General features: G+C 40.9%; 1 protein-coding gene across 1 annotated transcript; it reads left to right on the top strand.

Moving 5' to 3' along the window:
* Positions 1-5,453: 5,453 nt before the first annotated feature.
* Positions 5,454-12,174, top strand: LOC138303575 (trypsin-like). Its single transcript, XM_069242840.1, has 5 exons — positions 5,454-5,586; positions 7,314-7,473; positions 9,276-9,529; positions 10,159-10,295; positions 11,929-12,174. The coding sequence occupies exons 1-5, from the start codon at positions 5,547-5,549 to the stop codon at positions 12,076-12,078; spliced, it is 741 nt and encodes a 246-aa protein (XP_069098941.1). The 5' UTR covers positions 5,454-5,546; the 3' UTR covers positions 12,079-12,174.
* The last annotated feature ends 1,581 nt before the right edge of the window (positions 12,175-13,755 follow it).

A 13,755-nucleotide genomic window follows, 5' to 3' on the forward strand; every position in this document is an offset into this window, starting at 1 on the left:
AGAGCAAACTACACTTGCATATGAAAGACCTGAGAATTTGGCTCCGAAGTTTAATGTCAATCTGAGCAAAAAACTAATTTGTAAAATATACCGAATGAGACTGACTGAGTGAGTGTGAAGTACTAAATGAAAGATTTGTATTATTGAGAACAATCCTTAGATAAGAGAACTAATTGACTTCATGATACAACTGGGACAGTGTGAAAAAGTACAGAGATGTTTGGAGTATTAGATCTAAGAAGCCGCAAGAAGGTAAATCGAAAAAAGAGATGTGAGTTTTAACTGTTCTGAATGTGAAGTCAATCAATCAATCAATGAGGATTTATAAAGCATGGCAAATCACCCAGGGAGGTCTCAAGGTGTTGAGTTGCTAGCTTCTTTGGGGTGATCCTTTCATTTGAACAGCCATGTCTTGAGTCCTTTCCCGAAATCCTGGAGCAATGCAGCATTCCTGAGGTGCAGAAGGTAATTCCAATCTTTGGATGCGAGGTGAGAGGAGGAGCATTCTCTGCTGTTGGGTCGGCAGATCCGGGAGTGTCTGCGAGGAAGAGGGAGGCAGATCGCAGGTGTCTAGGCGATTAGTGGAAGGTCATTCGTTTGTTGATGTATGCTGGTTCTTCATTGTGCAGGGCTTTGTATGTGAGTCTTCAAAGGTCACAGCCCTATACATAAATGATTTTAAACCAGAGAAATTTCATAGGCAAATCCACAAAATAAATTCCACACAAGTCATGGTTAAAAGCACAAACCATGAAGGATTACTAAAGCCCATAAACTATTTCAGAAGGCAAAAAGTGTTGGTTAGTTAATGCATCTACAATGATCAAAATTCAAATATAGGAAAAATGTCATTTAGCAGTAGAAACTGAACCCTAAGATGAATCAGAAGCTAGCACATGGCCCGGCAAGTAATTGTCATAAGCACTGTCAACTAGTAGGAGAGAGGAAAAGTGAAAACTATTTTAAACGTATATTAATAAAGAGGCCAGTGCAGTGTCTGCATTAGGAACAGTAAATTGATGCATTATATGAATACTACAGTATTGAAGAGACCGCAGAACTGTGTGAAGTATATTTACCAAATTTTATGAAAGGCTGGAGGTCAAAACTGAAGCTCCTCCTTGCACAGGCAGGAATGAAGCAAGCTGTCTGCAACTCTCTAGTATAATTATAATGTTCAAATGATTCATTGTGGACTCTGTCTTCACGCCTGCTTCAGCTGTGCAACCCTCACAGTGCGCATGCCTTCTGATAGCTGCTGTTTTGAGTCTAATGGAAATGGAAAATGATGTGGATTTTTGAAGGGACACAAGATGTTGTTTTCGCATTAATGTTTGGATGGTTCTCTTTCTGTTTGTATTTATGCTGTGGTCCCTGGGATTGTCTAAATGTGTTCTAGTGCCATGAAGCATTGTTTTGGGTATTTGTGTGCTCTTCAAATAATACAATAAAATAAATAATCCTGAAGAAGAAATCTCTAGATCGGGGTTCAAGATATTCCTTAGGGAAAGCAGCTAATTAAAGAAATGGGTCAGTGCACCTGTTAGACCTGACAGCCTTAGGGTGGTCACCCCTATCTTTTTGCCTGCCTCCCTCCACTTTTTGGACAATGTTTTTGCTGGCTTTTAGACTCTGCACACTTTATCACTGCTAACCAGTGCTAAAGTGCATATGCTCTCTCCCTTTAAACATGGTAACCTTGGATCATACCTGATTGGACTATTTAATTTACTTATAATTCCCTAGTAATGTGCACTATATGTGCCTAGGGCCTGTAGATTAAATGCTGCTAGTGGGCCTGCAGCACTGGTTGTGCCACCCACGTAAGTAGCCCCTTTACCTTGTCTCAGGCCTGCCATTGCAAGGCCTGTGGGTGCAGTTTCACTGTCACCTCGACTTGGCATTTAAAAGTACTTGCTAAGCCTAAACCTCCCCTTTCTCCACAAATAAGTCACCTCTAATGTGTGCCCTAGGTAACCCCTAGAGCAGGGTGCTGTGTGAGTGAAAGGCAGGACATGTACCTGTGTAGTTTACATGTCCTGGTAGTGTAAAACTCCTAAATTTGTTTTTGCACTACTGTGAGGCCTGCTCCCTTCATAGGCTAACATTGGGGCTGCCCTCATACAGTATTGGAGTGGTATCTGTTGATCTGAAAGGAGTAGGAAGGTCATATTTAGTATGGCCAGAATGGTAATACCAAATCCTGCTGACTGGTGAAGTTGGATTTAATATTACTATTCTAGAAATGCCACTTTTAGAAAGTGAGCATTTCTTTTCACTTAAATCTTTCTGTGCCTTACAATCCACGTCTGGCTGGGCTTAGCTGACAGCTTCTTGTGCATTCACTCAGACACTTGCTGGAGAAGAAACCTGAACCAGAACCTGCATCCTGCCAAGAATAACTGCCTGGCTGCCTAAAGGACTCACCTGACTGCTTTCTACAAAGGACTGCTGCCTTGCTGTTTCCCTGTTGCCTTGCTGTACTCTTGTCTGGCTGTGAAAGTGCTCTCAAGGGCTTGCCTCCTGTTCCCTGAAGTCTCAGGACCAAAAAGACTTCTCTTTTTCATTTGGACTCTTCGGACGCCGAAATGTTCGACGCACAGCTTGTTCCGCGGTGAGAAAAACGCCGCACACTGACGCTGATCGACGCAACACCTTCGGGGCGACCGGAACTTTGACACACGGCCTCGCAAGGACAACGCCGCCCGACTTCAGAGGAGAAATCGACGCGACGTCTGCCGTGAGAGCGAAACTTCGACGCACAGCCCCGCGGAACGACGCGCAGCCGGAAAACAAGCAGGACTTCCCCGCGTGAAAAATAACGACGCAAGTCAGTGTGTGCTGGGGAGGAATCGAAGCACACACCATTTTTCCACGTATCTCTTCTTCTGCGGCCCTTTGTGGAGTTTTCCACTCCAAACCAGATACTTTATGCTTGAAAGAGACTTTGATTGATTTTTAAAGACTTAAGACACTTGATATCACTTTCCAGTGATATCCCTACAATTTCACATTGCATCTTTATTCGTTTTGACCTACAATTATCCTGATAAATATTATATATTTTTCTAATCACTGTGTGGTGTATTTTTGTGGGGCTATATTGTGTTATTGTATGATTTATTCCACAAATACTTTACACATTGCCTTCTAAGTTAAGCCTGACTGCTCGTGCCAAGCTACCAGAGGGTGGGCACAGGATAATCTTGGATTGTGTGTGACTTACCCTGACTAGAGTGAGGGTTCTTGCTTGGACAGATGGTAACCTGACTGCCAACCAAAAACCCCATTTCTAACAGCACCCAATTAGATTGATAAAGGCCTTCACTTAAGGGGCAAAAGGTGGTGTTAAAGTGAGTGTCAGGCAAGGTTTGAGTGTCAGAAGTAGTACATGTCCAGATTGTTGAACTTATGTTTAAATGGTTTCCCACCAACTCTATAAGCCTGTAGCAATCAGTTCAAATAATTGGTCATGAGCTGTACTGAGATCATTTGAAAAGTAATCATTGCACGTTCTACACATAAGTGACAGGTATCCCGTCCGCAGTAACACAATTCAATTATATCCTATGGAAATTGTGATATGGGGACAAAATAACCGTCACATTTGTGACAGAGTAACCCATCCGCCAAGATCTAAATCAGGCCCTAAGATTGGCTGGAAATAGGTTACAAGTTTGTTTTTTCAATCAGCAAGATGAGATGAGACCGAGAATCTATAGTCCTAAACTGAGTAGAGGCCCTCTGATATGAAAAACTGACGTGTGGACCAGTATGTAGTGAAATTATAACTGAAATCCAGGAATACCACCAGACGGGGATCTACAGCACTGGTGGGAGTAGGAGTGAGTAGCATGGGGGAAAGGTACTTGCAGGATTAAACAACAACCGAGGAAAGTCAAGGTAGTAATGTCTTCAGAATGACAAGGGCAGAAGGAAAGGTTCAAAGGACTGAGGAGCAGGACTTCCCAAATCAGGACCCTTATTAAGAGCAGCCTGGTTAATTGTGTCAAGTAGAGTAAATGTGTTAATGCACATTCCGCTATTAATAATTCTGCAATAAATCTCAACAGGTCAAACCTATATTTATTAGAGAAAATCCCAAGTACCTACAAAAACACGCATATTTTGGTGCACTAAGCAACAAAACCCAAACGCTAGTCGCAAAAAACTCGTAACTGAGTGGTATTTATGATAGCTGATAAGTTCTGACTGAGCATAATCAGATTTTGTCAGGTATGACAAATATTGCACCAATTTCTCAACCACGTGTAATGAGGACCATAATGTTTATTTTACAATATAATGTGAAGACTTGTTCAAACCATCATCAAGGTCTTTTTACTTAAGGTGACCATGATCAAGCATGTGACTCTCACATTCTACTAATTACCAGTGAAAAGTTCCTGTTCAGAGGCAAGGCTGGGTTCCACAATCCCCCAGATCCCTATTGTAAAATCTCTTCTTCATTTTAGTACCCATTACAGTTTGGTGTTAATGAAAGTAGATTAGCCTCTCAGACCAAATGGAAAGACACTGTTTATGTGTTGCCCATTACTTCTCATTACAGAACTGTCTTATTTCAAGCTGACGTTGGGGACAGTACATGGTGGATCACTCTAGGTCTTGCAACAATATTTTTAATAGTGGTGAGGTTTTTAGAGAGGGTCAAGAAGGTCCTACTGGCCTACCCCAGATAGCTGCATTTAATTACTACATAAGTATGAGTGCATGGTCTTGTCCTCTGCCAAAGGTAGGAATCCCCATGTGTATATACACAGAGAACCTTAAAGAGTCTGTGCTCTGGGTCTGTGTGCCAAGGGGCCTGTCTATTGTCAATGTGCCTTATTGTGGCCACATGGTGTGTGGTCATTTACTGTCATTTACTGTCTGTAATACTTGCACATTCTAAGAGGGCATGCCGGCCTAAATGATCCAAAGGCAATCCACCAACCAGCTGCACACTGACAGCAAAGTCACAGTGCCATCACAGTGTGTGGTGTACAACAAGCATCCAAGATTTAGGTAAAAACCTCTCTTCTAACACAATTTTTCTGAGAATTCACTATGATTGATTGACTCACTCTCATCAACCTAATATTTGTTTATTGTGTGTGTTTTGTTTGTTGATGGTCTGTAAGATTGAGATGATTGCAGGAATATTTTTTAATGTGATTTGTCTCATTACATTTTTATAGTTAGAAGAGACCACGGGTTCTCCTCCTTAGTATCGGTGCTGCGCTCAGTTCTTATGTTCAATGCAGTCATCAGTGGATAGTGTGCACCTGGTGTGCAGCCACTCAATGCTGATTAAATGAAGGACACACTTTTAGAGTAAATAACATAGCTAATCATTAACCTATTCATCTTGTTGCCCATCTATTAACTTCAGTACTTTATATGTATTTTATTTCCATTTGATCACCTGCTTCACACAAATATAGAAGCAGCCTTGGAAGTAAGCAGATAAAGCTTGGTCTAGTTGGGTATAAATATCTGGATCTCCGTCGAAGGAGCCACCTCTTTCCACTGCTGACAGCATCACCATGAAGTTCCTTCTGATCTGTGCCCTCCTGGGGGCTGCTGGTGAGTTAGAATTGCACCCCATGCCATTGAGGAAAAACTTCCTCACTGCACTCTTAAAAGGCTGTATTTTCCTGAATCTTGGTGGAGGTCAATTTTTTTAAATCTGCAGATCACTAATGGGGATCAGCAGGCAGATCAGAAAGGTTCTAGGTCTACATCAGTATTGGTGGACAGAAACATGGCAGCCCTCACGGGTCACACATGATCACCTCCACTTTATGGATTGTAAAGGGATCCAGAAATGTGCTACTTGTTGTTGTGATTGGCTCATTTCACATTTTAGATATATAGTTTGATTTGATTTTGACTAGTTACCAAGTTATTGAACTGCTGAGTAAATGTCGATTACCCATCAACCGTGAACTTGACTTTAGTGATGTACTGTACAGGGAAACACCATGAAAACATTACTGAGTTTCTGGTTGATAAGTAGTAATAATGCAAACATATTTATCAAATATTGCAACCAATTAGCCAATAATGTTACATATGCCAAATATCACATGTGGTGTTTTCTTTTATTTGTGCTAATGTACATAAGAATCAGCATATTTGATAATGTTATGATTAGAACACCTAGTGGAGCAGTTCAACACCATGTATTACAATAAAAGACAGAGGGGAAGCTTTACTAAGAATTCACGCAATGCAGTGCAGCAAGGCAAGTTCCTGCACTGTGTTGTGTGAACAGTGGAGTTGAATGCTTCCATATTCACAGAGATATGGCACTCTTCGGCTCTTTCCCAGTACTGTGACACTTGTGCTAATGCAGGCACCCTTGCACCATACTGGAAGGGTGCCTGTGTTATGGTCAGGATTGTTTCTGCACAGGATGGAATACCTTAATTCATAAAAAATAATCCAAAGAGGCACTTTCCTATTTCTATGTATGATGCTGTTTTATGATTCCTATTTATGAGAAAGATCTGTTAATAATGTTGGCAGAGCTTTTCTACATGTTGTTGGTCAATTCAAAAACCTGGCTAGATTTTACTCTTTAGGGGGATGAAACATCCAGTTCAAATTTGTTACAAAATCTTTCTCAATGGGTGTTGAAGTAAATTTAATAATGTACATAACAGGAACACAAGATACACATATCTGGACACTAGTGTGGTAGCCATATGTAATGTCCTGAAACCATCATCAATCTTGCTGCACACCAAAGACAGAACAAATGTTATATTGATACTGACAAATTTATTGTTTGGTAAAGCAGCTTCAAGTAGCAAACCCCACATTTGTGTGTGTAGTGTACATTACCACATACATCATCAGTGCAATCCAACTGAAGTCAACCCCTTACAGAAGTAGGATATACATTTCAAATGTTAATCTGTTCCTTCTATTTCTCCATTGTAAATTTTATTTTAACATTCTATGCAGATGATCATGACACCCTGTTTATGGGAAATGTTGTGAAAGTTTGGAAGTCAAGACATCAAATTCTCTTTGCTCAAATATTGCTCAAATATTCTCAGTAGTTTTGTCTTGTGGATTTAGATGGTGTTTGCTCATATAGGTTACATCTAAAAAGTCAAAGCATCAAACAATTTCACAGTTGGGTGGCTTGCCAAACCCTAAGCAATGTGCATATGTTAGAATTTTGTGGCAGTATGCTGATCATTTTGAATTTATCACCTCATGACCTCAGCTGATCTTAGTGATGGTGTATGTGTTATGCACAAATTGAATCACCTTCAGTGTCTTTCTTGCCTCTCTTTCAGCTGCTTTCCCCATTGATGATGATGATAAAATTGTTGGGGGCTACACTTGTACGAAGAACGCGCTCCCCTACCAGGTGTCCCTCAATGTCGGCTACCATTTCTGCGGTGGATCCCTCATCAACAGCCAATGGGTCGTGTCAGCTGCTCACTGCTACCAATCGTAAGTTCACTGAAGTTCAGCTATTTCTGGTATTGACTGGGAATACATCCTGGAAAGGGAGAACTCTCAGTGAATTAATTTTGCAAGAAAACAATCACCCAAGCTGAATGTAAGATAGCTTCAGTTCCATTAACAGTAGTAGGTCCTCACCTTGGAGATTATACTTAAAAGTAGCACATGTCAGCTGCCTATTAGTGAGAGTAAAAAGTACTTTTGTTTCATAAAGTCTCTAAAGAAAGTTGGGTAAACCTAATGTTTGGCACTGAAATAATTCAACTATTGACCTATATTAGCTCTGTTGCTTCTTTGTGTTTTACCTTTAATATCCATTGTAACAAGGAAACGTGGAACACATGTTTTAGGACTGGCAGTAGGTAAATTGTTTCTGCACAGAATATTTAAGATTATGGGTAAAATTATTCAAATTAAACCTAACAGATTCCTTTATTTTGACCATATAAGCCTACATTTCAAGTCTGTGCTTTTGGCCAAAAGGCAGACCCTTCAGTTCTGCAGAAGGTGCTGCAAGCCCTTTTTTGAGAATAGGTCAGTGGTCCAACTATGGAAGTGTCCTGGGGGTTCAGGGGCTATTTGTGCCTGCTTCTGTGCTCAGGGGCTCGCCTATATTACACACATAGATGCTGATGCTTGTGTGAGCTCTTAGATAATGCCAAAAATAATTAGGCAAGGACTCTGGGCTAACATGTGGGATATCAGTCAGGGTTATTGACAATAAGTGAAGAAAGGCGACTACATCGTTAGGAATATTCACTCATGCTAAAAGATTTCATGAGCCAATCGGAGAAGCAGCATTTGAGGCCCCTGCCAGCTGATTCTTGTCCAACTAGAGCCAGTGTTTTATTTATTTAAAAATGTACCACTTAAATTATAAAGCAATTTAGAGTATTTCAGATTGTCCCCTATGTAAAATATAACACTATGCACCAGGAGTGCCATATTAATACAAGTGTAACAGCAGGTCCCAAAATATTAATGACTTAAGGCCTGAGCGAAGGCTTCCATTGTTGGGACAATTATTGACCAACTGGCGAGAAAACAATTAGAGGCTTTCATAGAGAGCAGCAACCTTGAGATATCAGGTGATCAGGGAATGATAGTCAACAGTTGCTGAATCTTCTTTTGTGATGCAATTGGCATGAAGAAACCCTAATGTTTTTTGTGCAATTTGCCAACATATTAGATGAAATGAGCATCACAAGGGTAGCAATGTAGCAAGAGCACCATGGGCCCTAATGCAAGAAAGATAAATGGTCCTCATAAGCCCTATCTGGATGGATGACAACACCAATAATTGGAGCTCAGTGGGCCACTCACGCCCTGGACCTGTGTCACTGCGCCTTCTGCAGCATTCATAGCTATGCTTTGGCACTTAGACCACCAGGTTCTAGTTGCAATGGGTTCTTTCTGGGAGCTCCCAGCAGAACAGTTGATATATCATAAAAAGGGCTCAAGCACTTGACATTGTGTACAAGATGTATAGTTCATAAGAGATGCAAACTAATTAATATTTCATGTATCTTCTCTGTTCCCCTAATTTGCACATTACAAACAAGCACCATGAACATGGAAGGGGGGAACTTTCTAATGTAACATACGTGAGTGAAAGCTCCTTACAACGTTCTTATATGTTTGGATCATGTTCGTACTATACACAACTATCTAAATAGTAATAAATAGCAATGAATATTAACAGTAGCAAAGTCTTCATGTTTTAACATATAACTCATTCTGTTTAGCTATAAAGAATAAACTGGTAATATCTAGCTTTTTTCCTTTCCTAGACGCATCAATGTGAGGCTTGGGGAGCACAACATTGCATCAAGTGAAGGAACTGAACAGTTCATTGATTCCACCAAGGTCATCAGACATCCCAACTACAGCTCCAGGAACCTGGACAATGACATCATGCTGATCAAGTTGTCCAGAGCTGCGACTCTCAACAGCTACGTCAAGGCCGTCGCCCTCCCATCAGGCTGTCCTGCAGCGGGAACCCAGTGCCTGATCTCAGGATGGGGCAACATGTCCGGCAGTGGCTGTAAGTATACTCAAGGAGCTGAGGGTTCATCTGCGGGAAGAAGGTTAGGGGGAGCACATGCAGTTCAAAGGTAAATGCCTTTTTCAATAACACAGAGGTAATTCATTTAAGAAATTATCAGGGGCAGAATTGACCACAAAGCAATTAGATATTATTGATCACTAGTTCCAATTTAATCGCATGAAACTTTCATAGGAGGTTTTTAGGCTTTAAATGTGAAGTCCACCTTTTAGGTGTCTGGGTAATCAGTGCCATCTTACACTAAATAAAATTGTAGGAAAGCAAAGCAGCATATAGGTATACTTTATAATGATATTCTTATTATTAGCAATAATAATAATAATAATAATAATAATAATAATAATAACCTCTTTCTGTGCCACACTTCTGCTGGTTCTAGGCTCTGTGAAATAGATTAGAGGAATGGATAACAAGGGTAACAAAATGTAATGTAGTTTATTGTGATGCACAATATCAAATCCTGAAGCTCACCCAGCAGGGGCATCTGCACCTTTTAATACGACATATATTTTCTTGTACAGTTGTAATCCATGTTATATTAAGGAAACGAAAATTTTTACATTTCTTTTTTTCAATACAAATGAACTTGTTTTCCATTTTTCTTTCAGCAAACTACCCCAACACCCTCCAGTGCCTCAATGCACCAATCTTGACCACCAGCCAATGCACCAGCTCCTACCCAGGGCAGATCACCAGCAACATGTTCTGCGCAGGATTCCTTGAAGGCGGAAAGGACTCTTGCCAGGTTTGTGGAAGTCTAATGTATTTCACACACATCATCTGCACAACATGGTTAATTCTGTGCCAGAACCAGCTCACAGGAACAGGAGAAATAAGTATTTGACACTAAGGACTCAGCAGTGGGTCAATTACTAAATCAGATTTACAAATATCAAAAAGGTGGCACAACTCAAAGACAATTTTAAGCATTATTTAGCTGTCTCTTTAAGGGCTTGTCCCACTCTAGGCACAGATTTGAGCTTTGGGCTGTCCACTGACAGTCTTCAGAGAAAGTGGTAGATTTTCTAATAAGTCCTTTGTGTTACCAAGATGAGTCCAAGGCAGAAGTGCTCTTGTGGAGAATATGGTGTCCTACTCTAGGTGGAAGAGGTGATGACTGGAAGGTGGGAGGAATATTTAGAAATATTAAAAAGGCACTTAATTTAGTAAAGGAAATAATTAATGAAGATAGTGATGGCAGTAGCTGCGAAGGGACAGGATCAGGAATGGATTCCCAGCCAAGAAAGTTGCCTCTCGTTTTACCACAATGTGGCTGGAATCCATCAAAACAGACTGAACAAAGCCTTGGGATGCATTCACATTCCTCCTCTGTGACACCACCTTATGTGGGGAAGGGTAGTTACATAATATAAATCATCATTCAACAGGACCATATTGTCTGGATTCTGGGTCAGTATCACACCCTGACCCAGCGCTCCTGAGAATGCATCAGTGATTGAAGAGGGTGTAAGGTGCTTATCACATTCTGTGGGGATATTGTGCAATAAAAACAGATCATTTCCTGCAGTACACCACACCTTACAGCACAGTTTCACCCATAACAATCTGAAAATGATTAACAATTGCTATTCTTGCTTTTTCAACCATCTAAATTTCCTCCTCCTTCACACACATCATGTCCCCCTAAGAGGTCCTGTGAAGGAGTTCAGGTCTTTTTCATTTCTCATTACCTTGTTCAATTCATCTCCCTTTACGCCCCCACCAACCCTACAGGATTGCAATCACATTGCATCACTGCTAACATGTACCCCGCTGCGTCCTCGGAACTGGAAACCCCACTCTAGACTTTATCCCTCCCAATCCCCTGGTAACTTTAAAATCACCCACATGTACCATATTAACATTACTCTGTAGTCAATATCACTTCAACACTGGGCACTAGGATCCCTTGCTGGACTCCAAACCCTTAATCTGTCCGAAACATAAACTGCTCACACACCCTTCTCAAATGTCTTGGAGACCCTGTCAAATTTACTTTCTTTACTAATGAAACCATGCACAATCAGAAGAAAAATAAATACAAAAAATGCCAATAGCTTTACCAATCAGTGTATGTGAAGTGTGTGGATTTCCATAAACACTGGCATGCCACAAGTAGTAGTATATGTTGCAGCCCTTGAAAAAAGTGCATTTAGAAAAATAGGAATTTAGCAGAAAAAGTAATGATGACTATTTAAGAATAAATGCAACAGAATATTATGCTAGCAGCTACTACTCATACCTGTTGAAGGATACAAGCTATGATTTCCTTATCTTATGCTGATAGAATTGTGCAATAAGGGTATATCATATTACATTCACATTGCACATAGTATTCGCAATGCAATAGTCTGTGAACATTGCTTTCTTCCTTTCAGGGTGATTCCGGTGGCCCAGTGGTCTGCAATGGACAACTCCAGGGTGTGGTCTCCTGGGGAATTGGTTGTGCTCAGAGGAACTACCCAGGAGTTTACACCAAGGTATGCAACTACGTCAGCTGGATTCAAAGCACCGTTGCTTCAAACTAAGAATATTTCCTAAATTAAATGCTCCACAGAGGATTTGACTTCTGGTTTGACTCTGTCATATTGTGGAGGAAAAATAAATCATGAAATGAAAAATCATGTTTACCTGTTTTCTTTTTTATAGTCCTTCCTGCATATTCATAGAGAAAACAAATTGAAATGTACCCTTGAAGCAAAACAAGCATTGGCAAAGCCAAATGATTGGGGCTTTTTATATCTGGAAGAGTTCCTTCACATTTTGGTGTTTTGTGTGTGTGTGGTATGGGTAAATATAAGAATGACTAAATGGATAGTTGAATGTATGGATGAGTATATGCAGTGATAAATTTGTGAGCAACTGGTTGTCTGGATGGCAGAAAGTTGAGTAACTTGCTCCTCAAAAGCATGACTGCACAACTGAGGGCATGAAAGAGTAACTGATCAACAATAGGACAGTCCTTTCCTACCATCTCCAACACACTGGCCTCAGACAACCGTGTTCTCCCTCATCATCTAACCCATGAAGAAAAATGGCTATTCCTGCGCTTGCAAGTACCTAATAGATACCCATCAGCACTGATAAATGTCCTCTTCCAAAATTGTCACTAAAAGGCAATCTAAGTGCCTGGTTAAAAACAAAAATCAGAATACCTCCCAGAGGCATGGTCTCTAAGCAAATGTGACTGGAGAGCTGTCACCACTGTGCAGTCCAGCATCTTGTCCAAATCCAAGATCCTCTGACACTGTGAACGTTCAGCATCAGTGTAGTGGATCCCGTGCAGTGGCAGCGAAGGATAATGTTATTCAAGTGCTAGAGATCTCAGCTGCTCCCTTTGGACTCTCCACTTATCTTCAGAGATTCTGCACATCCTGGACATAAAGTGAAAAGTAGCAATGAAATCATCTGCTCCCAGATAAAGACCCTGCACAAAGGTAGAAGCTGGTACAAGGAAGGATGGGGGCTCTTTCTAGTGTCCTACAGAAGGTGAGAGCAGGTGCAAGGAAAAGGGGGTTCTTTCTAGTTTCCTGCAGAAGGTGAGCACTGGTAAAACACAGATGGGGCTCTTTGTAGCATTCTGCGGAGGCTGAGAGATGGGGCAAGGCAAAAGCACCTCTTTCTATTGTCCAGCAGAGATAAAACATGAGCAATGGAGAATAAATGGAAGGGAGAAAGTAGCTGTTCTCAGCTCATTTATTTTGCTCCTCAAAATCTTCTCCTATGAAAATTGACAAAACTCTCAAAAATCCTCTATGACCCAGTACAATGCTTGGCTGCCAGGCCCCCTGTCCACAAAATCCAACAGAAATCCTTAATGCAGCCATGACAGTGGCTGAGCAGGATTCCTTATCTAAGTGTCCAATAAACACTGGAGATAAAGGGCTTTACACTCTGGCTGGGGATTTGATTAATGAGATTGGTATGTAGGACTTTTATCTGACAGAAGCAAGTGTGAGACTGCAGATGCCTTTTTCCCTTGGCTTGAAAAGGAATAGTGGTTGCCAATCAGTTTTAGCTTTAAAAGTTAACTAAAAATAACGCTGGCGCAACGAGGGGCAGGGAAATCAACATCTTTGACCTCCCAGAGAACGCTCCCCACCTTAACGAGAAAGTGGAACCCAAACTTTCATGCAGCACAAAGCTCTCAAAACTATGATGGAGTGCAGACTCCGATTAGGAAGTGAAGATCAAGAATAATACAA

Source organism: Pleurodeles waltl, chromosome 7 (assembly GCF_031143425.1).
Source record: "Pleurodeles waltl isolate 20211129_DDA chromosome 7, aPleWal1.hap1.20221129, whole genome shotgun sequence".
In the NCBI taxonomy this organism is placed as follows: Eukaryota; Metazoa; Chordata; class Amphibia; order Caudata; family Salamandridae; genus Pleurodeles; species Pleurodeles waltl.

What these genes read in the sequence shown, in the direction of transcription:
- LOC138303575 (XM_069242840.1), top strand. Translation starts at nt 5,547, where the DNA reads ATGAAGTTCCTTCTGATCTGTGCCCTCCTGGGGGCTGCTG. An exon ending in TGCCCTCCTGGGGGCTGCTG is followed by an intron (nt 5,587 to 7,313) that starts GTGAGTTAGAAT and finishes CCTCTCTTTCAG; the next exon opens with CTGCTTTCCCCATTGATGAT. An exon ending in GCTGCTCACTGCTACCAATC is followed by an intron (nt 7,474 to 9,275) that starts GTAAGTTCACTG and finishes TTCCTTTCCTAG; the next exon opens with ACGCATCAATGTGAGGCTTG.